Source organism: Coregonus lavaretus (genome assembly GCF_964263955.1).
Source record: "Coregonus lavaretus genome assembly, chromosome: 20".
Lineage (NCBI taxonomy): Eukaryota > Metazoa > Chordata > Actinopteri > Salmoniformes > Salmonidae > Coregonus > Coregonus lavaretus.
The window spans coordinates 11,164,263-11,190,656 of record NC_140007.1 but is presented as its reverse complement, the minus strand read 5'-3'; the positions used below and the strand labels follow the sequence as shown (position 1 = coordinate 11,190,656).

The window sequence follows — 26,394 nt, the reverse complement described above, 5'->3', positions numbered from 1 at the left end:
AAAGGAAAGAATGAATGGGGCCATGTATCGTGAGATTTTGAGTGAAAACCTCCTTCCATCAGCAAGGGCATTGAAGATGAAACGTGGCTGGGTCTTTCAGCATGACAATGATCCCAAACACACCGCCCGGGCAACGAAGGAGTGGCTTCGTAAGAAGCATTTCAAGGTCCTGGAGTGGCCTAGCCAGTCTCCAGATCTCAACCCCATAGAAAATCTTTGGAGGGAGTTGAAAGTCCGTGTTGCCCAGCAACAGCCCCAAAACATCACTGCTCTAGAGGAGATCTGCATGGAGGAATGGGCCAAAATACCAGCAATAGTGTGTGAAAACCTTGTGAAGACTTACAGAAAACGTTTGACCTGTGTCATTGCCAACAAAGGGTATATAACAAAGTATTGAGAAACTTTTGTTATTGACCAAATACTTATTTTCCACCATAATTTGCAAATAAATTCATTAAAAATCCTACAATGTGATTTTCTGGAGAAAGAAAATCTCATTTTGTCTGTCATAGTTGACGTGTACCTATGATGCAAATTACAGGCCTCTCTCATCTTTTTAAGTGGGAGAACTTGCACAATTGGTGGCTGACTAAATACTTTTTTTCCCCACTGTATGCTCCTAAAAACCAATGAGGAGATGGGAGAGTTCTATTTTAGCGTGGCCAGTCGGTGCATTGATTGAATAGCATGTATGTGTACATTTAGTTTGCAACACTCGCGCACGCGATACGTCCGGTGTGGTGTTAGAAATTGCGTAATTCACATCTGGTATTGAAATAAGAATCAAGAGATCTTCAATCCAAGCTAAATTTATTATATGCAAAATGTATGGATGATAAGTATGTTGGTTCGTATACGGGCTCACTGAAAAACCTCGCAGGGCAGACAGAGAACTAAATCCATTGTTTACATGTTCTTCCTCAAATACTCTGACAGAGAGAGTTTCCCACCTCTCTGCTGGCCAATCAGAGTAGAGAATTGAGCGTGGTTTAGACTTACTCAGCCTATCCGTTGATGCACCCCTGTTGCCAGGCATAAGTCCTTATCATAACAACCTGTCTTGGTGAGAAGAGCCAGCTCCCCTAGACACCATTCCTACGTCCAAGGAAGGTTCACAGATCACAAAGAACCAGTATAGTCTAGTATTTGGAGACACAAATCCTTATCTCATTTTACCCCCTAAAACAGCTCTTCACATCAATCACAGCTTGCCAGGTGACACAACCTACATTAGCCCAGTCAAGAATGCATTCTTTCTAAGTTAGTCATCCCATCAATTATAAAAATAATAAATCTCTCACAGTGGTCAGAAAAAAACAGGTCATAACCTGTATGCCCACAAGGAAAGATGATGGTAATAATGATGATGATGGTGGTGGTGATAATAGTCATGATGATGATGGTGATGATAATGGTGTGATGATGAAGATGATATTAGTTAATCTTATTGCTAAGGTGTGTAGAGTGTCAGACAGAGAGGGGAGCGAGGTGACAGAGGATATGGTTAACAGCAGCTGAAAAACAATAGGCCAAGTAGTGTGTGTGCCACTCTTTCTCTCTCGCCCTCTCCTCTTTCTTGCACCTCTTCTCATCTCAAAGCCTTGGTCTGAGTACACAGGAAGTGCATGTGGTTGACGCATGCTGTGTGTGTGTCTGTGTGCATGTGAATAGGGGGCTTAGATGGACAGGCTATAAATCACTATATAGTTTAGAGAGCATTAGTGATCGACACGTAGAAATGGAATGCACCTGTCTTCTACCCTGTGAGTCCCTTTATGGTTTGTTATCTTAATTCTGTCTCTGTTCTCCAGCACTTTGGAGTTTTTAAATTATACAGTGATTATGAGGTTAGAGTTTGATGTAAACTGGCGCCGTGCTTGGCTCACTCCACACAAATGTATGGTGACCAATAAATCTCCTTTAAGATTATCCATAGATTCTACCCGTGTAATAGCCTGATTTCTAAATATATACCTGATGTTACTAGTGAATGCAGTTTTTGTGAACTAGAAACTGAATCTATTGAACACTTATTTTGTAATTGTTTACATAGTGAGGTGTTCTGGACTGATGTACAACTACATTTATGAAGAAATTTATGAAGAAAAAGCCCCTTTTTTATTTTTTAAAATCAGATTTGGAAAACTATTTAGCACTATTAAAACGTATACAAAACAAAATGTCAATTTTTTTTATTCGTTACATGTCTGTATTTGATTTGATATAATGTGGATTTGTGTTATATCTTTTTTTCTCTCCACATTTCTTTGTGTAATCCCTCTGGCTGTTACTGTTAAATAAATAAATAAAATAATAATAATAATAATGTAAATATATATATATATATTACATAAAAACAAAAAAATAAACAAAAAATAAAACAAACAAAAATATTTATGTGGATGCTACCATGATTATGGATAGTCCTGAATGAATCGTGAATAATGATGAGTGAGAAAGCTAGAGACGCACAAATATCATACCCCCCCAAAGTGCTAACCTCCTGTTATTGTAATGGTGCGAGGTTAGCATGTTTTAGGGGTACGATATTTGTGCGTCTGTAACTTTATATATCTGTATGGTTTAATATGCGTATACATCATGTACCATAGTGATCGTTCTCCCTTGTGTGTTTCAGTGCTGTTGACTACACTGGTATACTCTAGCCTCGGTCACGGTGGTGGTGAGAACATTTCTGTTAATTTATCACAACTGCTCTCTTTTCACTTCCCTTTCCTCCTCCACTTCTCTCTCTCTCTCTTCCTTCACATTTTATTGCATCCATCTAAAAGCCAATTTAGGCTTGATCCGAAAATGTGGTCGGAGGCTTCATATGGAGGGTGTGATGCAATTGCGGAGCCCCCAGAGGCATGCAGAAATTCAAATTCTGTTGTGTTTGATCATGTTAGTACAGGCCCTGTATGTATCAAGCGTCTCAGAGTAGGAGTGATGATCTAGGGTCAGGCCCCCCTCTGTCCATGTAATCTTATTCATTATCATCTAAAAGGCAAAACTGATCCTAGGTCAGCACACATACTCAGACGCTTGATTCGGCTTGTGCCCCAGTTGCTGTGATCTTTCCAGAATGGAAAATGCATGCACTCACTAACAGTAAGTCGCTCTGGATAAGAGCGTCTGCTAAATGACTAAAATGTAAAAGTGTTTCCATGGCTTGTAGTTTGGAGGCCTGGGGGTTTCTGAGACCCTGATGCCTCTATAGCTAATGTATCCCAAATGTACATAGTGCACTACTTTGGACCAGAGCCCTATGGTCCTTGGTCAAATGTAGTGCACTACATAGGGATTAGGGTGCCATTTCGGGTGCAGTTCATAGGAACTCTGTTTGGTCTCACTTCTCATGAAGCATTGGGCACTGCATAAGACACCCACCACATAAGCAATGATTACGGCCTACAGACTCAAATGTTCCAACGTGTGTGTGTGTGTGGGTTTGTGCTGTGTGTGCATGCGTGTGTCAAATATCACTCTCCTTGAGCCTCTCTGAGCGTCAGTCCTGACAGATCTCAGTTCTTTCAATTTGAGTCTGTCTCTCTGAGCTTGAGCTGTGAGGTTTAGGGGAGTTCTACTGGATGGAGGCTGTAGAGATACACATTAAAAAACACATTCAGAATTGTAATATACAGTGCATTCGGAAAGTATTCAGACCCCTTGACCTTTTCCACATTTTGTTATGTTACAGCCTAATTCTAAAATGGATTCAATTGTTTTTTCCCCCTCATCAATCTGCACACAATACCCCATAATGACAAAGCAAAAACTGGTTTTTAGACATTTTTGCAAATGTATATAAAAAAAAAAAAAAGGAAATATCACATTTACATAAGTATTCAGACCCTTTACTCAGTACTTTATTGAAGCACACTTGGCAGCGTTTACAGCCTCAAGTCTTCTTAGGTATGATGCTAAAAGTTTTGCACACTTGTATTTGGGGAGTTTCTCTCATTCTTCTCGGCAGATCCTCTCAAGCTCTTGTCAGGTTGGATTGGGAGCGTCGCTGCACAGCTGTTTTCAGGTCTCTCCAGAGATGTTAGATCGGGTTCAAGTCCGGGATCTGGCTGGGCCACTCAAGGACATTCAGAGACTTGTCCCGAAGCCACTCCTACGTTGTCTTGGCTGTGTGCTTAGGGTCGTTGTCCTGTTGGAAGGTGAACCTTCGCCATAGTCTGAGGTCCTGAGCGCTCTGGAGTAGGTTTTCATCAAGGATCTCTCTGTAATTTGCTCTGTTCATCTTTCCCTTGATCCTGACTAGTCTCCAGTCCCTGCCACTGAAAAACATCCCCACAGCATCCACCACCATGCTTTACCGTAGGAATGGTGCCAGGTTTCCTCCAGACGTGACGCTTGGCATTCAGGCCAAAGAGTTCAATCTTGGTTTCATCAGACCAGAGAATCTTGTTTCTCATGGTCTGAGAGTCCTTTAGATGCCTTTTGGCAAACTCCAAGCAGGCTGTCATGTGCATTTTACTGAGGAGTGGCTTCCGTCTGGCCACTCTACCATAAAGGCCTGATTGGTGGAGTGCTGCATAGATGGTTGTCCTTCTGGAAGGTTCTCCCATCTCCACAGAGGAACTGTGGAGCTCTGTCAGAGTGACCATCGGGTTCTTGGTCACCTCCCTGACCAAGGCCCTTCTCCCCGATTGCTCAGTTTGGCCGGGCGGCCAGCTCTGGGAAGATTCTTGGTGGTTTCAAACTTCTTCCATTTAAGAATGATGGAGGCCACTGTGTTCTTGGGGAACTTCAATGCTGCAGACATTTTTTGGTACCCTACCCCAGATCTGTGCCTCGACACAATCATGTCTCGGAGCTCTACGGACAATTCCTTTGACCTCATGGCTTGGTTTTTGCTCTGATATGCACTGTCAACTGTGGGACCTTATATAGACAGGTGTGTGCCTTGAATTTACCACAGGTGGACTCCAATCAAGTTGTAGAAACATCTGAAGGATGATCAATGGAAACAGGATGCACCTGAGCTCAATTTCGAATTTACTTATGTAAATAAGGTATTTCTGTTTTTTATTTTTAATAACTTTGCTTTGTTATTATGGGGTATTGTGTGTAGATTGATGAGGAAAAAATGAATTTAATCCATTATAGAATAAGGCTGTAACGTAATGTACAATGTGCCTGTCTGCCCCCTTCAGTCCATCTCTCTCGCTCTCTCAGGTCGGTCTCCTCCAGCCTCTCTGAGCATCAGTCCCGACAGATCTCAGTTCCTTGAATATATGTCTGTCTCTCTGAGCTGTGAGGTTCTGGGGAGTTCTGCTGGATGGAGACTGAAGCGATACACAGCGGCTGGGAAACTGTCAGAGTCTGGAGTCGACTGGGGATTCAATCAATCCAACTACATCATCAAGACAGCCAAAACATCAGACAGTGGAGTGTACTGGTGTGAGTCTGGGTCTGGAGAACACAGCAATGCTGTCAACATCACAGTACATGGTACGTCCAGATAGATATACAATAGACTAGAACCTACATACTCAACTGGCGGACCGCAGACTAAATCCGGATCCAGAATGGGGTCAATATGTACCGCAGGTCCCGAATTAAAAAAAATTAAAACAAAATTTGTTTTTTTACTCGGTCGGACATCGGCCCCTGGTATCATATAAACACACATACGACATGGAAGAATGCATAGAATTGCAGGAAATTAGCTTTAAAGCAGCAAAACAAATCTCTGCCCCATGCAGAATGTGTAGAAAACTTCACATTTTCTCTTCGCCAACAAGAGCGGTGTGAACAGTTTGAGGTCGCATGGGTTGCGAGGTGGGGGTTTGTTACTACGCCGATAAATTACATTATCCATCTGGACCTTTGCCACCTAGGAAATTTGTTTGACCAGACCTTCTCAAATAGTAATTGAGTACCCCTGGACTAGAACCTTCAAACTCAACTCTGGACCTCAAAGCCATTTAGGGTTAGGGTTATTTTTAAAATATTTTTTTTTATCAGAGACTGATTTAGACCTGGGACACAAGGTGTGTGCAATTAATAATCAGGTAGAACAGAAAACCAGCAGGCTCCAGACCTCATAGGGTAAGAGTTGAATACCCCATGACAAGGAGCTATCACAATACCAGTGTCTGTAAATTATGTTATATGCTATTAGTTTATTTTGATTATCTGATTATGTTGTAATTGTCCTGCTTACAGGTGGTGCTGTGATCTTGGAGAGCCCCGCCCTTCCTGTGACTGAGGATGATTCTGTGACTCTGCGCTGCAGATATCAGGGAACTCGCTCTGAACTAACAGCTGATTTCTACAAAGATGGATCCCTAATCAGGACTGAGACTACAGGGGAGATGACCATCCCTGCAGTATCCAAGTCAGATGAAGGGCTCTACAAGTGTAACAACTCTGACGGAGAATCACCAGCAAGCTGGATGACTGCAAAAAGTGAGGAAAAGAAAATCACATGCAGAATTGTAATATTTAAAAAATGCTTATAGTTCTTATTATGGTTGAGTTAATATACATTTGAAGCCATTCAGTACATTTGTATGTGCAATGTGTCTGTCTGTCTGCCCGCCCGCCCGTCCGTCCGTCCGTCCGTCCGTCCGTCCGTCCGTCCGTCCGTCCGTCCGTCCGTCCGTCCGTCCGTCCGTCCGTCCGTCCGTCCGTCCGTCCGTCCGTCCGTCTGTCTGTCTGTCTGTCTGTCTGTCTGTCTGTCTGTCTGTCTGTCTGTCTGTCTGTCTGTCTGTCTGTCTGTCTGTCTGTCTGTCTGTCTGTCTGTCTGTCTGTCTGTCTGTCTGTCTGTCTGTCTGTCTGTCTGTCTGTCTGTCTGTCTGTCTGTCTGTCTGTCTGTCTCTCACTCTCTCCCTTAGGTTGGTCTCCAGCCTCTCTGAGCATCAGTCCCGACAGATCTCAGTTCCTTGAATATAAGTCTGTCTCTCTGAGCTGTGAGGTTCAGGGGAGCTCTGCTGGATGGAGACTGATGAGATACACAGTGACTGGAGTCGACTGGGGGTTCAATCACGGTTCCAAATATGTCATCAAGACAGCCAAAACATCAGACAGTGGAGTGTACTGGTGTGAGTCTGGGTCTGGACAACGCAGCAATGTTGTCAACATCACAGTACATGGTACACCCACAGACAATATTTACATTACAGTGTTTATTGCCTTTGCAGTACCTACATTACCGTATTATTTTAGGTCAAATATCTCATCCAGTTTTTTATCAATCCATTCCTGGGGGACCCACAGGGTGTGCACATTTCTGTTCCAGCCCTACACTAACAGACCTGATTAAACTAATCTAGGGCTTGGTGCTTGCTTGATTAGTTGAATCGGGTGTGTTTTGCAGGGCTAGAGCAAAATAAATTGCACACCCCAGGGGTTCCCCAGCAATGGATTGATAAACACTGACTAACCCTTCATTAGTACAGGTGGTGCTGTGATCTTGGAGAGCCCCGCCCTTCCTGTGACTGAGGATGAGTCTGTGACTCTGCACTGCAGATATCAGGGAACTCGTTCTGAACTAACAGCTGATTTCTACAAAGATGGATCCCTCATCAGGACTGAGACTACAGGGGAGATGACCATCCCTGCAGTATCCAAGTCAGATGAAGGGCTCTACAAGTGTAACAACTCTGAAGGAGAATCACCAGCGAGCTGGATGACTGTGACAGGTGTGTGTGTGTGTGTGTGTGTGTGTGTGTGCACATGCGTGCATACATGTATTTTTTAATTGTATAATTCTCTTTCTAGACCCATGGCCAGTGTGGTCCATGTCTCTGCCCAGGCTGCTGTTTAGTCTACTGGTGATGTCTCCCTACCTGCTGGTGACCATCATACTGCTAGTGAAATGCCGCAGGCGCCGGGCTCAAGGTGACAACCCTCAACCATTATATAGTGTATACATTTACAATTCGTAACAGCCTTTTGTGACTCATGAGTGTTGACAACTGTAGCTCTCATTGAACCATGTTTTAAAGTGTTGATAACTAGCTCTGATTTAACCATGTTGTAAAGTGTTGATAACTGTAGCTCTGATTGAAGTGTAGATAACTAGCTCTGATTGAACCATGTTTTAAAGTGTTGATAATTAGCTCTCATTCAACCCTGTTGTAAAGTGTTGATAACTATGTTTAGGGGAAACCAGGGTACCCAGGAAGACACGCCAAGACCAACCAGATGACGGTCTCTACCTTTCAATATTACAATTTCTTTAGCACAGGTGTTCTGAACCGAATGTGGAACTGGTTAGTCCAAACAGCCGCTGTTTCAACTCCTGCTATTTAGGCCTTCAACGGCTTGGGACTGTGTGTGAACTGTGTGTTGCACACTAGCTGTTGCATTTAAATGGAGTTCACTATGTATTTGTTATTAATGTACTGTATATGAACGTATATACAGCCTAGTATGGTGTTTGAGTAAATATGATTTGAGTATTTTAGTAAATATAATGTCACAGAGATGTCCCATTCTGTGTGTTGAGCAGGTCAACATGTTGAAGAGTGACATCACCGGATCACCATAACAACCATCAGAATGGAACTCATGGACTTCTAATCTGGAACTGTGAGACACTGTTATTTTTTAGCTGTTAGCTTTGCGTGCTGGTACAATAGTGCTATATTATAAAATGTGATTTCTTAACTATATCCTTCTTTCTTTACTATATCTTTATAACATTTATGCAAAATCATTTATATGTTTTAATCTATGTTTTAAGGGGGTTTAGTAGACTTTGTGTTATCTAGATTTTTATCTGGATTTATCTATATAATTTTTTTGGTTCACTTAGTGTTAGTTCAGCTGATATGATATTATAATCAATAAATTGTTAATGTCCACATTTTTCATCGCTATACACACAATATGGATCACCTATCCTTGTTTAGAGGTTATTGTTACTAAACACAGATTTAGTGTACAGTACTTTGATGTAGACCGGTCAGGTACTTATACAATGTTTGTTTAAATCAGTCTAGAGTAGAAGACAAAAACAAATGAAGATATCATTGTTGTTATTGTTGTTGCAGGCCAGCAGGTAGCCTTGCAGTTAAGACTGTTAAGGGTAGCTGAAGGATGTATAAACTGGAAGTAGAAAACAACGTGTTGTTGTCCACTAATTTACTCCAATTAGGGGAGGGTTGGTAGGGTTAGGGGAAAATAGTCAAGGAAAATATATTTTAAAAATAGACATATTATATATTTCCAAAAATATATATGGGGGATTGGAAATGATGCAGACAATTACATTGATGGAAGCTACAATATCTGCAATATAAAAAAGAAAACAGGATATGCCGGTATAATTTTATAAATGCCGACAGACATTTTGCGAGCTGTTGGCTAGAGCGCACGTCAAAAGACCAGAGTGGGGACATTTGTTATATAAGTTATGTGACGTTCTACCTGTGTCAAAGTCGGGTCAATTCAAATCTGGTATTAGGAACAAAAGAGGTCAATACACGTCTTCTAAATAGACTAGTATTTTAATTAATGCAAAACCTTCAATGGTAAATATGATGTTCGTATATACGGGCTCCCTGAAATACCACGCAGGGCAGACAGAGAACTAATCCATTGTTATGAGTTCTTCTTCAAATACTCTGACAGAGATAGTTCCCACTCTCTCCTGGGCCTATCAGAGTAGAGACTGAGCGTGGTTTAGACTTACTCAGCCAATCCATTGGCGCACAGGCTAGTCCCAGCCCCTTGGCGCATCCCTGTTGCCAGGCATAAGTTTTTATCATAACAACCTGTCATGGTGAGAAGAGCCAGCTCCCCTAGACACCATTCCTACGTCCAAGGATGGTTCACAGACAACGGTTCACAGACAACAAAGAGGCAGTGTTCCTATCTGTAAGAAATACAAGTCTTATCTGTCCTTCCCCCTAACGTTCTTACATGAATCACAGCCTGCCAGGTGAAACAACCCACATCAGCATAGTCCAGACCCACCATGCCTTAATCATTAATGCATTCCTTCCAAGCTAGTCATCCCATCAATTATGAGAATAATAAATCCCCACACCTGCTACACCAGAAACCAACTAAATCAACTTTATTTCTGAGTATTTCAATTCACAAGAATGAACGTGTGCGTAAGACATGTGCATAAGCCATTGAGAATTCAACGTCTGGGCTGTAAGGATGCATTGGGATCATACCGGCTCTGATGACCTCCTAGTAGGGGGTGAAAAGTGGGAACCAGGAGCAGCACATAACTGTTTGTGGCCTGGAGGTGTTGGACCTTGCAACAGGGTCATCATTCCAAGCTGCTGTGTGTGGCAAGTATGGCCTCCCGTGATCCGCTGTGGCACCATGTAGGTTTTTTTCCTGGGAGCTGTTAGCTAGCTGTAAATGTCCTGCCTTGTATGCTGGTTTTATTTAAGTTCTACAAGTGTTCAGTTGTCATTGTAATTGTATATTTTTTGGGAGAAAAGTCACTTTTACCTTGTAAAGTTTTGAATTGTGAATTAAAATGAAAACGTGGATTTTTACATAACAACGATGTATGTGGTCAGTTTTTTATAATGCAGCAAGTAGTCCAAGCCATATGTGGTGTGTTACTACTGCAGTGTTGATGCTGATAAAAATAAAAATAAATAAATTAAATGTATTGAAGTCACTTATTAACGCTAGTTTCAATGGCCTTTCCAAACCAGGTTTTCATAGTATTGATTCTAACTCAATGTAATTGTATATTCATTTCTCAAGTTACATCAGGAAAAGGGAAAATACTTGTAACGAGCATAATGTTTGCCATTCTGTATGAACAAAAGTTTCCTAACAAGACCTTTACACTGATGTTCCTGGATAAACTCTTGCTTGGTTGGGTAGTGGGACAGGAGGGACGCGCCAGAGTCTGTGGGGGTTCTTGGCACTGTGTGGGAAAACATAATACAAATAGTTACTTAATAATACACGGTACAATGCAATGTCATATTCCCGTATAAACCCCACTGTATCCTGTGCATATGCCAAAATAAACGTTGATTTTGATTTGATAACATAATATTGATGGAAAATGAGTAAACTATAGTGAACGTACACACCGTTTATGAATTCAACCATCAATTCAACATCAATTAATTGAGAGAGAAGGTAGGTAATATACTGGCCATGGTCTCACCAGAGAGAAATAAGGTAGTTAATATATTATCCATGGTCTCACCAGAGAGAGGTAGGTAATATACTGGCCATGGTCTCACCAGAGAGTATGATTTCAATCATATATTCACTGAATGAGCTGTATAAGGCCATAAGTCAACAGGAAAACGCTCATCCAGAGGCAGCGCTCCTAGTGGCCGGGGACTTTAATGCAGGGAAACTTAAATCCGTTCTACCTCATTTCTACCAGCATGTTAAATGTGCAACCAGAGGAAAAAAAACTCTAGACCACCTTTACTCCACACACAGAGACGCATACAAAGCTCTCCCTCGCCCTCCATTTGGCAAATCTGACCATAACTCTATCCTCCTGATTCCTGCTCATAAGCAAAAACTAAAGCAGGAAGCACCAGTGACTCGGTTAATAAAAAAGTGGTCAGATGACGCAGATGCTAAGCTACAGGACTGTTTTGCTAGCACAGACTGGAACATGTTCCGGGATTCTTCAGATAGCATTGAGGAGTACACCACATCAGTCACTGGCTTCATCAATAAGTGCATCGATGATGTCGTCCCCACAGTGACCGTACGTACATACCCCAACCAGAAGCCATGGATTACTGGAAACATCCGCACTGAGCTAAAGGGTAGAGCTGTCGCTTTCAAGGAGCGGGACTCTAACCCGGACGCTTATAAGAAATCCCGCTATGCCCTCCGACCAACCATCAAACAGGCAAAGAGTCAATACAGGACTAAGATTGAATCGTACTACACCGGCTCTGACGCTCGTCGGATGTGGCAGGGCTTGAAAACTATTACAGACTACAAAGGGAAGCACAGCCGCGAGCTTCCCAGTGACACAAGCCTACCAGACGAGCTAAACCACTTCTATGCTCGCTTCGAGGCAAGCAACACTGAAGCATGCATGAGAGCACCAGCTGTTCCGGATGACTATGTGATCACGCTCTCCGTAGCCGATGTGAGTAAGACTTTTAAGCAGGTCAACATTCACAAGGCCGCAGGGCCAGACGGATTACCAGGACGTGTACTCCGAGCATGTGCTGACCAACTGGCAAGTGTCTTCACTGACATTTTCAACATGTCCCTGACTGAGTCTGTAATACCAACATGTTTCAAGCAGACCACCATAGTCCCCGTGCCCAAGGACACTAAGATAACCTGCCTAAATGACTACTGACCCGTAGCACTGACGTCTGTAGCCATGAAGTGCTTTAAAAGGCTGGTCATGGCTCACATCAACACCATTATCCCAGAAACCCTAGACCCACTCCAATTTGCATACCGCTCCAACAGATCCACAGATGATGCAATCCCTATTGCACTCCACACTGCCCTTTCCCACCTGGACAAGAGGAACACCTACGTGAGAATGCTATTCATTGACTACAGCTCAGCATTCAACACCATAGTGCCCTCAAAGCTCATCACTAAGCTAAGGATCCTGGGACTAAACACCTCCCTCTGCAACTGGATCCTGGACTTCCTTGACGGGCCGCCCCCAGGTGGTAAGGGTAGGTAACAACACATCTGCCACACTGATCCTCAACACGGGGGCCCCTCAGGGGTGCGTGCTCAGTCCCCTCCTGTACTCCCTGTTCACCCATGACAGCGTGGACAAGCACAACTCCAACATCATCATTAAGTTTGCTGACGACACAACAGTGGTAGACCTGATCACAGACAACGATGAGACAGCCTATAGGGAGGAGGTCAGAGACCTGGCCGTGTGGTGCCAGGATAACAACCTCTCCCTCAACGTGACCAAGACAAAGGAGATGATTGTGGACTACAGGAAAAAAAAAGAGGACTGAGCACGCCCCCATTCTCATCGACGGGGCTGTAGTGGAACAGGTTGAGAGCTTCAAGTTCCTTGGTGTCCACATCACCAACGAACTATCATGGTCCAAACACACCAAGACAGTCGTGAAGAGGGCACGACAAAGCCTATTCCCCCTCAGGAGACTGAAAAGATTTGGCATGGGTCCTCAGATCCTCAAAAAATTCTACAGCTGCACCATCCTGACTGGTTGCATCACCGCCTGGTATGGCAACTGCTTGGCCTCCGACCGCAAGGCACTACAGAGGGTAGTGCGTACGGCCCAGTACATCACTGGGGCCAAGCTTCCTGCCATCCAGGACCTCTATACCAGGCGGTGTCAGAGGAAGGCCCTCAAAATTGTCAAAGACTCCAGCCACCCTAGTCATAGACTGTTCTCTCTGCTACCGCACGGCAAGCGGTACCGGAGTGCCAAGTCTAGGTCCAAAAGACTTCTCAACAGCTTCTACCCCAAAGCCATAAGACTCCTGAACAGCTAATCATGGCTTCCCGGACTATTTGCACTGCCCCCCCACCCCATCTTTTTACGCTGCTGCTACTCTGTTCATTATTTATGCATAGTCACTTTAACTCTACCCACATGTACATATTACTTCAACTACCTCAACTAGCCGGTGCCCCCGCACATTGACTCTGCACCGGTACCCCCCTGTATATATAGCCTCCCTACTGTTATTTTATTCTACTTCTGCTCTTTTTTTCTCAACACTTTTTTGTTGTTGTTTTATTTTACTTTTTTATTTAAAATAAATGCACTGTTGGTTAGTAAGCATTTCACTGTAATGTCTGCACCTGTTGTATTCGGCGCATGTGGCCAATAAAATTTGATTTGATTTGATTTAACAGATTGCATTTTGCAACCCCTCCCGTCAGCTCAAGATGAATGGTTTTGCCCACTAGAATGTTTCGCTTCCCTCCCGCACGACACTATTTTGGTTCAGTGCAGTTAGAAAGCACTAGTTGTACCACTGGTGTTTAAAATGAAAAGGTGTGATCTATTTGTATCGTTGTTTGATGTCCGATGCACTCATGGTGTTATATCATTTGAGAGGTGTGCACCAGGAGCAAATTATGTCATTTCACCTTGCCTGTAAGAACCATGATGAGCACGAGCATGTCTGATAAGGCTTCGCTGTGTCGCCCATATGAAAAAGTAATATATGGCAATATATGTATATTACTGGGCATATATGGTGGAAACATATTTGCCCATATATGCTTATACACTGAAAATATAAACGCAACATGTCAAATGTTGGTCCCATGTATCATGAGCTGAAATAAAAGATCCCAGAAATGTTCCATATGCATAAAAAGCTTATTTCTCAAAAATGTGTTTACATCCCTGTTAGTGAGCATTTCTCCCACCAATATCCAGAAACTTCGCACAGCCATTGAAGAGGAGTGGGACAACATTCCACAGGCCACAATCAACAGCCTGATCAACTCTATGCGACTGAAATGTGTCATGCTGCATGAGGCAAATGGTGGTCACACCAGATACTGACTGGTTTTCTGATCCACGCCCCTACTTTTGTTTTTTAAAGGTATCTGTGACCAACAGATGCATATCTGTATTCCCAGTCATGTGAAATCCATAGATTAGGGCCTAATAAATGTATTTCAATTGACGATTTCCTTACATGAACTGTAACTCAGTAAAATCTTTGAAATTGTTGCATGTTGCGTTTATATTTTGGTTCAGTATATATGTATCCACACATAAGTACATACACTGAGTGTACAAAACATTAGGAACACCTTCCTAATATTGAGTTGCACCCACTTTTGCCATTAGAACAGCCTCAATTCGTCAGGGCATGGACTCTACAAGGTGTCGAAAGCGTTCCACAGGGATGCTGGCCCATGTTGACTCCAATGCTTCCCATAGTTGTGCAAAGTTGGCTGGATGTCCTTTGGGTGCTGGACCATTTTTGATACACACAGAAAACGGTTGAGCGTAAAAAGCGCAGCAGCGTTGCAGTTCTTGACACACTCAAACGCAAACCAGTGCGCCTGGCACCTACTACCATAACCCGTTCAAAGGCACTTAAATATTCACCCTCTGAATTGCACACATACACAATCATTATTTAACCTGTCTCCTCCCCTTCATCTACACTGATTGAAGTGTAGATAACAGATCATAGCTTTCACCTGGATTCACCTGGTCAGTCTATGTCATGGAAAGAGCAGATGTTCCTAATGTTTTGTGTTTGTATGTATGTGTTGGGCTTTATGGATTGTTTATTTGTATGTGTTGGGCTTTAGCTGAGATTATTCTTTACAGAGTCAAGTATATTTGTCCAGGCCTCAATTGTTCCTTGACTAGCACCATTCATTCTCGCTGTCGATAGTTCTGTTATAACTTCTAATAGGAACTGCATCCACTGGTAGCTTAGTGGTTAAGAGTGTTGTGCCAGTAACCGAAAGGTCGATGGTTCTAATCCCTGAGCTGACTAGGTGAAAAATCTGTCGATGTGCCCTTGAGCAAGGCACTTAACCCTAATTGCTCCTGTAAGTCGCTCTGGATAAGAGCGTCTGCTAAATGACAATAAAAAAAATGAAGAGTGAGGTGATTGCCTGTCAGCAGTAATTGTCTGATTGATCGAGAGATTCAAGGAGCTGTCATTGTTAGGTAACATAATAGATGCAAAGCATTGAATATTTAGATTCATGCACTTTGAAATGAATTTTGTAACTTTGCCCCAGAAGCATTTAATTGTTAAGTAACATAATAGATGCTATGCATTGAATATTTAGATTCATGCACTTCGAAATTAATTTTTTAACTTTTCCCCAGAAGCATTTAACTGCAGGGCACTCGCCCACATAATATGAAAGAATGTGCCTACCTGATTTAGGAGACACAGTGAACAGTTGGGAGTTGGGGCCAATTTCATCGTAAAACATTTCCTTGGTGTTAAATACAGTCTGTGAACGAGCTTCAAATTTACAAATTAATGGTTCGGATTACGGGATGCCATGGGGCGGCGCACAATTGGCCCAGCGTCGTCCAGGGTAGGGTTGAGGGAATGACCGGCAGGGATGTAGCTCAGTTGGTAGAGTATGGCGTTTGCAATGCCAGGGTTGTGGGTTCGATTCCCACGGGGGGCCAGAATAAATAAAAAAAAGTCATGTTTTTCAATATTCTGTTCCAGTTAAAGGGTTGTTCAGATTCAATTAGATCTGTGGACCATACTTTTTTAATGGCTAGCTCAGAATATTCGTTTTACAAAAGTAGTTTGTATATTATAGAGATCAGTCCTTTCGGGAGCCTAGATAATTGATTTATAAATCCCATCATTGGATGGTTAGGTAGTTGGGTTTCCCAACAGACATAGGCCAGCATAGCCAATATACCACGGCTATAGAAAAAAGGAGTTGCCTGGTAATGTTTATGTATCTTTCAATTCTTGGAATGTTCTCAAACCATTACTGTCCATGATATTGGCAAGTGTACGGATTCCATATTTGGACCATTGGGGGGGGGGGGGGGGGATGCAAAAGGCCGACCTCCAGATTTCAAGGCATTAATGTGAAATATTGGCAGTATGGGCATGTCATTTTGATTCCCAGTTACATTGTTTTTCCATTTTGCACCAAATAGAAACTGTGTGTGCAATAATAGGACCAAAGTGTAGTTTACATTGTTCAAATAATTTATCAGTGACTGAAGACCACCTCTTCCAGGGCATTAGGAGACACCATATTCCTCTCTATACTCAGCCAAGGGGCAGAATAATCATGTCTAAACCAATGGGGCGAAATGCTAGTGCCTGGAAATACAATTTAGACTTTGAAATGGATAGTCCTCCTAAATATTTCCCTCTTTGTAAGTTTGTTAAGTTTATCCGGGATCATACACATTTTGAAACCACACTATGAATTGTATCCCAATAGTCAGAAGGGGGAGTCATGGGAAGCATTGACCTACAGAAATTCAACCGTGGCAATATATTCATTTTGACAATAGATATTCTGCCGGTTATAGCAACTGGGATAGTAAAATAGCAAAGGCGAAATCAGATCGCCTTGACTGCTGCTTCTAGTGATATTGCCTGTTATAACTATAGCTGAGGGATTGACATATCGCATTTTAATCATATTAATGAAATTGGAGCCAATTTCCATATGTTCCAAGACCAGAGATACTGTATGCCCATTCTAGTCTATCAAAAGCTTTTTCTGCATCGAGAGATGATACAGCCCAAGGCACTGTTGTTTCTAATGAAGCGTTTAAGATATGTAATAGTTTAAAAAAATTAACAAACCCGCTTTGGTCCGTGTGGAACAATTTGGGTAATTAAATCTGGAGACGGGACGACAACGTTTAGGAAAATAATGTATCTGTGTTTATCAAAGATAGGAGGTGATAGTGAGAATACTGGGTGGCATCTTTACCTTTTTTTTTAATAAAAGCGAAATTAGTGCAATTTTCACATCTCTCTCAAATGAACCTTTGTGAATGGCCTTGTTAATCATTTTGAGCAATAGTGGACCTAATTGATTCCAACATTTTAAATAGACCTCAGGAGGAATACCGTCCCATTCAGGTGATTTGCCTTTATTCATGCTACCCCATTGTCCTTTTGAGTTCTTGAGAGAGATTTGGGCTCCCAGCAAGGTGGCTTCTTCTGTTGAGAGAAGAGGAGTTCTTAATTATTTTAGAAAGGACTTAATCCGGCTTGGTGTGGATTTACAATCAGAGGAGTACAGTTCTTTATAGAAGCAGGAGAATCTTTGATTGATTAATTTGGGTCCTGATAGTAATTCCCCTGTTTCAGACTCAATAGTTGCTATATCAGCTAATGATCATTGCTGCATAGCTTGTTGGCCAGTAAACGACTAGGACGATTACCATGGAATGGTTAAGTCTAACACTGTCTTATCAATAAATTAAGTTATGCCTTGACTTTCGAAAGACTAATAGCTACCTGGTCTGAAAAGAGTGTTTGTTGAGAACGCTCTAATGCAGTTAACAACAATAACGTCAAATGCTTTATTACAACATCATCTCCCCTGGCAATATATAAAGTTGACACTACCATGTAAGAGGATGATGCGCTTCTTTTGAGCCTACAACTAAGAAAATCTGCGCAAAATTATAGACAGAGATCCTCCCGCAGCTTAGAGGGTTTACAGTATTATAATGTAGATGTTATTGAATTAGGACAGGAAAAACACTGTTGTGCACATAAAACAGACTGTGCACTCACGAGGTGTCGACCGTATATCATTGGTTCCCAAAATATATAATTTCAAACAATATCATGAATGACTAGCATTAGGTGAAAATGGATAAAATATACTCTTGGACAGATGGAAGGTCATATTTTCTGGATAAAGTGGATAAGTATACATTTTTGACAAATCAATAACATCAGTCAGACCATTTTCTCATCACCCTGAGATTTGATTTGATTTTTTATGTCCAGATCTTCCTGTTTCTAATAACGTGAAAACATCAACAGAACAGCGATCTGTAAGATTCCCATAATACACGCACTACGGTTTGTTCATTTCTTAATACTTTCAATCCAATCAAACTTTATGTACATAGAACATTTTACAAAAGTAAATCCATAATGTACTGTATCTATTTCTCTAAAACCCAGAGCATGAATTATTCACAATTGCTTTTCATTCCTATCTTCTGACAGAACATCTTCTTTCAGTTTCCATCCTGTTTTCTTTATTTGTGTATGTTTTGTTTACATACTTCAGCAGGTTTACCTTCTGAGATAATTTTTTACCATAGACTGCACAGCTATGTGATTTCTCTCCTGTGTGAGTCAGTATATGCTTGGTTAGGTCCCCCTTCTTATTGAAGCTTTTCCTGCAGTCACAACAGCTAAATGGTTTCTCTCCTGTGTGAGTCCGTAAATGTTCGGTAAGGTTAGGGCTCTTTTCAATCTATATCGCTGAAGCATTACAAATTGCGCGATATAAATGTTAAGGTCATTTCTGACTGAGCCAACATATGCAGCATTTACTGTGAATGCAGTCTCAGCTAACGCAGCAACATTGCCTTTAAATGTAAAATCACACTAACGCTGAACATCCGCGATACGGATTGAATAGAGCCTTTAGTCTTCTGAGTTAAACTTTTCCGGCAGTCATCACAGATCTATGAGTTCTACCCTGTGTGAGTCCATATGAATTCTCAGCTTCTCCTTATGATTGAAGCTTTTCCCGCAGTCAGCACAGATAAATGATTACTCTTGTGTGTGAGTCCGCATATGTGCAGTTAGGTGCTCCTTGCGAATGAAGCCTTTACCGCAGTCATCACAGCTAAATGGTTTCTCTCCTGTGTGAGTCAGTATATGTCTCCTTAGATCCCTCCTCTGCCTGAAGCTTTTACAGCAAAAATGACAGCTAAATGGTCTCTCTCCTGTGTGAGTCAGTATATGTCTTCTTAGGCCCCCCTTCTGATTGAAGCTCTTCCCACAGTCACCGCAGCTAAATGGTTTCTCTCCTGTGTGAATACTCATGTGCCTAGACAGATGTCCTTTGTGTTTGAAGGTCTTGCCACAAAAGGGGCAGGTGCTGGGTTTCCCACCGTGACAGAGTCTGGCATGGGCCTTCAGTTTACAAGTGGAGTTGTACTGTTTTTTGCAGAAGTGGCATTCACTGAGTCTCTTCTTGTCGAGATTCACATGCCTCTGCAGGTCCGTTTTCAGAGGAAACGTTTTGCCACAGTCACGGCAGCGGTGAGCTTTTATCGATGTGGTGCTGGGTTTGGAACAGTGTTCCCCCATTGGTAGGTTCGGATCCAATGGTGGGCTGGGATCCAATGGTTGACTGCTGTCAAGTCCTACTGGGTCGCTGCTTATGGCTGAGCTGTGGCTGGAAGCATTGTTTTGATTATCTGGAGGGTCACAGGGAATTTCAAAACCCTTTAGGTGGGTCACAGTGCCAAAAGCTTTAGGATCCATTCGTTTAGAGTCACTCTCTCTGTTCTCCAGAGTCTGGGTTTGGGGAAGAGTTAAGGACCAAAGTGGGTCCTCCTGATCACATTCACTTTTCACACAAGGAGGAGTGAATATGAACTCTATGATATCAGCCTCCAGCTGCTCTTCCTTCTGACTGGTCCTGACTTCCTCCTGTTCCTCTTTCATCTGTGTGGGCTCAGGGTTCTCTTGCCACAGACTGGGCCTCCACTCCCTCTCACAGTACTGCTGCTCAGAGGGAACCTCCTCTTCAGAGACAGCAAGAGAGAGCTGCAGAGAGTCTGGAGGGAAGGAGAGGAGGAGAAGTGGTTATCTACAGGTGCCTATCATAAGTATTCACTGCCCTTGGATTTCTTCACATTGTAAAATGGATTTAATACCTTTTTGTTTTTGTCAACAATCCACACAAAATATTATTTAAATGTCAAAGTGGAAGAACATAAACATATATAACACTAATATATCTTTATTAGATCAATATTCACCCACCTGAGCCAATACATGTTAGAAACACCATTGGCAGCGATTACAGCTGTGAGTCTTTTTGGGTAAGTCTCTTAAGAGCTTTACACACCTGGATTGTGCAACATTTGCCCATTATTTGACAAGCCTACAGGCCACAGTAACGGAATTATTACGGAGACTTCAAAGTTTAACAAACCATACAACTTAAATATCTGCTCTGAATTAAGATTCAAAGATGCCTCATGGTGAAATCCATGAGTGGTTTCCTTCCTCTCTGGCAAGGATGCCTGCATTTTTGTAGTGACTGTGTGTATTGATACACCATCCAAAGACACATTTTATAAGCCTAAAAATAACTCTGATAATTTAAGCATATGTACTTTGGATGGTGCCCATATTGATCGTGTCCCTGCTTACCAATATCTGGGCATCTGGATAGACGAAAACCTGTCTTTTAAATAGCATATTGATGAGTTAGTTAAGAAGCTGATAATAAAAGTGGGCTTCTTCTATAGAAATAGGTCCTGCCTCTCGCTAAATAGTAGGAAGCAGATGATTCAGTCGGCGTTCCTACCGGCCCTAGACTATGGCGACATCATCTATATGAACGCAGCTGCCGCTTCATTAAAGCCGTTAGATGCCATTTATCATAGCGCACTGCACTTTATTACGGGCAACAGTCTTAGTACGCCTCACTGCATTCTCTACCAGAAAGTTGGTTGGCCCTCTTTGATGTCACGTTGATTGATATATTGCTATGTTTTCATTTATAAAGCCCTTTTACAAAAACTCCCACTGCACCTAACATCATTACTAACCTTAAGACATATGAGTTACCACACCCGGTATCAGGGATTGCTAACTCTGGAAATTCCTTTGGTCTACTGAGTTGGGTAAATCAGCTTTTAGTTTCATTGCACCTTATTTGTGGAACAATCTTCAAAATGTTCTTAAATTGTATGTTTTGGTGCCTCTAAGGCAATTCAGAAAGCTGATTGAGGACCTCATTACTGATGAATGTGTTTGTTTTTATAACCGTGTTTCTTTCTGCTTGAATTTTGTATATACCTTGATGTCTGTATTTCTGTAATTCAGGGCTCATCTGTAAAAGAGACATTGGTCTCAGTATGACTCCCTAATAAAATAAAGGTTAAATAAATGTAAAATTATTAATAGCTTCATCATGCTCAAAGGAATACTCAGTGTCCACCTTTTTACCCATATACTAATCGGTGCCCTTCTTTGCGAGGTATGGAAAAGCTCCCTGGTCTTTGAGATTGAATCTTTGCTTCAAATCCACTACTTGACTGACGGACCTTACAGATAATTATATGTGTGGGGTACAGAGATGGGGTAGTCATTTAAAAATCATCTTAACATCTATTAACGGTAGTTAGCTTAGTGGTTAAGAGTGTTGTGCCAGTAACCGAAAGGTCGCTGGTTCTAATCCCCGAGCCAACTAGGTGAAAAATCTGTCGATGTGCCCTTGAGCAAGGCACTTAACCCTAATTGATCCTGTAAGTCACTCTGGATAAGAGCGTCTGCTAAATTATGTAAATGTAATTATTGCACACAGAGTGAGTCCATCCATGCTACTGTGATTTGGTAAGCTTATTTTTATTTATTTTTTACTTTTGAACTTAGGCTATTTCGGCTTGCCATAAAAAAGTGTGTGAATACTTATATTATATAACTAATACACATTTTAATTGTATTTCTTAATTTGTAAACATTTATAGAATTATTTTCACTTCTGTAGATCAGTGACAAAAAAATCCCAATTAAATCCATTTCAAATCCAATTTGTAACATAACAAAATGTGAAAAAAATCCAAGGGGGGTGGGTTGCATACTTATAATAGGCAGACTGTATACATTGACATGCCATATCAAAACGCTTTTTGTGACACAAACAACTATATTCCTATTTTAAATATACACATATGAATCGTTTTTTGCTTCAGTTGTTCATTTCATCTTGTAGGCTACACATTCACAGCTAACAGCTGAATTGGTGTATAGACGGGTTGGTTATTTAGCAACAAAACCGATGTCTGTGCAACTATGGGGCAAAACCGACAGGGTTGTCTTAGATTGTTGACACCATGTAACTATTTTGTCTCCAATGTTTATTGAAAACATAAATACATTTGTACAATGAGCACTTGTTGTCTCTCAAATACATCATTACAGATGTTGGTTAGCTAGCTAGCAAATTTTAGACATTATTTTAGACTTGACATATCAGCTTCTTGTCATTGGGCGGATTAGATTATGCTGAGCCACAGGGCACCAGTCTATGGCCCCGGTGACGTGAACCGGCAAAAGCAGTGAGGGAGGAGCGCCCTTCTCAAATGAACAGTAATCTGCGCCACTTGGTCATGTTGTTAACAAGGCAGCATGGTGCATCGTCCATGGAAAAATATATTTTCCATCAAATATATGTTTGCATTTTCAAACTACTGTAGTTTTCATTGGGAAGGCAGATAAAGCGTTTTTATCAAAAACAATCACTTTTGCATGTGAATCACTTCTACTTGTGCCTAATTACGTCACTTTTGTTTTGAGCCGACTTCACCGTGGGCTTTGAACGGGGCACCTGGCTCATGCCCGGGAGGCAGACCGGTTCCAAAACAAATGCAATAGAATAAACTTTCACCCTGTGCAAAACACGCCTACCATGGCACCCAGGCAAGATTCATCGAATCCCCTCACTGTTGCTAGCTATCTGGCCATCCAGAATCACAACAACACACGGGCTGTCTTCGAGAGCATCAAAACCGTGATGTATCAAGGGTAAATTGTGACTGACTGACTTAATCTACAAATAATAATGTGTCGTTATTTATCAGGGGTCTCCAACCTTTTCTAGCATGATAACTACTTTTTTTAAATGATGTCGCGAGCTACAATGTTTTTTCTAGCTTTCAAATAGGCAAATTTCTTCTCTTCTCATTTTTACATTTACATTTTAGTCATTTAGCAGACGCTCTTATCCAGAGCGACTTACAGTTAGTGAATACATATTTTTTTATACTGCCCCCCCGTGGGAATCGAACCCGCAACCCTGGCGTTGCAAACGCCATGCTCTATCAACTGAGGTACATCCCTGACGGCCATTCCCTCCCCTAACCTGGACGACGCTGGGCCAATTGTGCGCCGCCCATGAGTCTCCAGGTCGCGGCCGGCTGCGACAGAGCCTGGATTCGAACCAGGATCTCTAGTGGCACAGTTAGCACTGCGATGCAGTGCCTTAGACCACTGCGCCACTCAGGAAACTCCTCTCCCCTGCAACTCTTCCCCGGGTCCTTATTGTACAAGAGAAAGTAGTGCACTCTTTTCTATCAATATACCTGCTAAAATAATGGTTAATATACAATTCTCAGGGGGCCCTATAAAATCCTAGTTTCTTTCACCCAAATTAGGTTTTATATTTTCCCAAATTCGGTTTTCTTAGTTGTATTATTCCTGGTTTTTGATGTTTTTGTTTTTCACTCTCAAAATTACAATTGTTCATAAAGAAACAACAAAACTGGATGTTGACGGTTAAATCACATCAGAAGAAGAAAAAAAAAATTGGTTTGGAAGAACAAATTGATTTTTGAGTGTAAATCCCCTTTAATTGTGCATCTGGCCCTTTAATTGTGCCTCTAGCGAGAGAGGACCGTGCAGGTCTAGCTATGGTTCTGTACTGCTACTGCTCATGTCATGGCAAAGTTTACAAAGAACAAATAATAGATACAAATGATATACAGGTAAGCCTACTTTGCAGTTAACATTTAATTGAGAAGGTTTTGGGGAATGTATTTCTGTCAACCCACAAGACGCGTATATCAACTGGCTACACACGGAGTGATAGACAAACGTGCACCACAGACAGACAGGGGCAATATTTCTGGAAATGAATTGGCAGATAGTGTTAGGTTTGGCTTTCTAAGCCAATAGTGGCTAACCAGAGGTGGGAAAATGTTCAACGTTGTGTTGATTAGATAGTAGCTGGGAGCTTGCGGTGTCAGATACTTGTGAGATTTGTTTATGAATGTTTGCGATGGAACACATGAAAAATTGCATATTTAAGTGATAATGCCCGAGAAGCCGGTGTATGGAGGATATATTGTCATGGGTGTTGGCAAACCGTGCCAATATATCCCCCAAACACCGGCTTCTCAGGCATTCTCACTTTTATATAATGGTTTACCAACATATTCAAATAACGATTTACATATTTTCATTTATTTATTTATATATATATATATATATATATATATATATATATATATATATATATATATATATATATATATATATATATATAGTCCCGACACAAATCTAGGGTTGCTACACAAGCCGGCTGGTAACGATTGACATATTTTCATTTTTTTTTAAATATAGTCCCGAGACAAATCTAGGGTTGCTACACAAGCCGGCTGGTCGTTCATTCTATCGGTTGCCAGAGACGCGACCCAGTCATTCAGTCTTTTTGTTCTGCATCTATGGACGCGACCAGTCATTCGTTCAAAATGTTCCAATGCCATACTGGCTGGCAACGTTTTTATTCCTTGCTTGCTAGCTAGCCAACTAGGGCTAACTTACAGTCAAACTGTGCAGCCAGAATAACAACAGTAGATGCATTTGCATTTGTTTAAGCTGTTTTCTAGTGACATTTATTTCGACACATCCATAACAATGAGCTAATGAGGCGCGATTTCGTCTGGCATAGAAAATGTGCTCTCTCATCAGGACACTGTTGTTCAGAGGAGCTAGCCAACAATCACTTCAAACTGAAGCTGGAAAGACAGCAAACTAGCTGCACTTCATTTCGTTTTACCTGTTTTCCATTGATAGTTCTTTGTATATATCCATAAAAATGATACTGATTCATGATTTCGACTGGCTGAGAAAAGCTGACTGCCTGTCTGTCTCATCCGATACCTTCATTGCTATGGGACAGCTGGAGATCGAATTTGAATATTGAAACAATGTTGCAAATGTCAGAGAGACAGACAGCAAGGTTTATACACAAATCTGCTGTTGAAAACAAAATGTTAGTTTAAAAGAAATGTGAGATGATGTCTAGATGCTTTTATAGTGGAGATCAAGTTTATAAATTGCCTGGCTGGGCTGATGAGACAGTGGATTGCGCAGTCAAATGGACCAGAGTAAATAGGCATTTTAACGTCATAGATTTAGCTGGTGGTAATTTGTGGAATAGACACCAGCTGGAATACGGTTTTAACCAATCAGCATTCAGGATCAGACCCACCCGTTGTATAAAGAAAAACAAATGGAGAGAACATGAATTAGCTAAAAACAATGTCTTGATAAAAAAAAAAAAAATTGTGATCTCTATTTGCCTAACCAGTGTCCGAATTTAGTACAACTATAGGTAACTATCAGTATATCTACATACGAACCTGTTTTGCATTGTTTTATCTCCGGTGTAATCCGCAGAAATCTATGTAGCCGATTATTCTCCTCCTGATACTCCACTACCGTTTTCTCAACGGCCCCGAAAATCTCCGCAGCAGCCGCAGCTAATCGCTCATTTAAAAATACACGCAACAAATCTAGTTTAGACATTTTCAGTCGAATGAGAGTTGGGTAGCCTATTCAGTTGAGTCAGTTGGTCTTTCTTTACTCCTAAAAAAGTATGCAAAATCTAAACTGGCAAGAATAACTAAGTACTTCCGGGTCACACTTTTTTGAAATCCTTCAAAAATAAAAGTCCCATCCTGCACACTTTGTAAATGAATAATTATGGCGAAAATATGCACAATTATCGATATATTTCATACTAGTTATACTAGTTATCATACAAATAATAATTACAAGTATTTCTAAAAGATCGTTTTCTGTAAAAAATGTTTTGCGCCTAAATGGTCAACAATGTTCTGTTAAGTACCATATAAATAATAATTAATTATTATTTCATATAGTTGCGCCCCTGGGTTTAGAAACTCTGTGATAGAGTCGTCTCCCATCCTACTTCCATGTTCTAGTCAAATCATTTTTGAAAGGCGTGGTTGA

General features: G+C 41.4%; 1 protein-coding gene across 1 annotated transcript; it reads right to left on the bottom strand.

Moving 5' to 3' along the window:
* Nucleotides 1–17,943: 17,943 nt before the first annotated feature.
* LOC311147503 (uncharacterized protein) lies at nt 17,944–26,033 on the bottom strand. The gene is made up of 2 exons (XM_084184254.1): nt 25,782–26,033; nt 17,944–20,183 (listed from the first exon to the last, which is right to left on the bottom strand). Exons 1-2 carry the CDS (start codon nt 25,945–25,947, stop codon nt 19,168–19,170), a joined length of 1,182 nt encoding a protein of 393 aa, XP_084040380.1. The 5' UTR covers nt 25,948–26,033; the 3' UTR covers nt 17,944–19,167.
* Nucleotides 26,034–26,394: the final 361 nt, after the last annotated feature.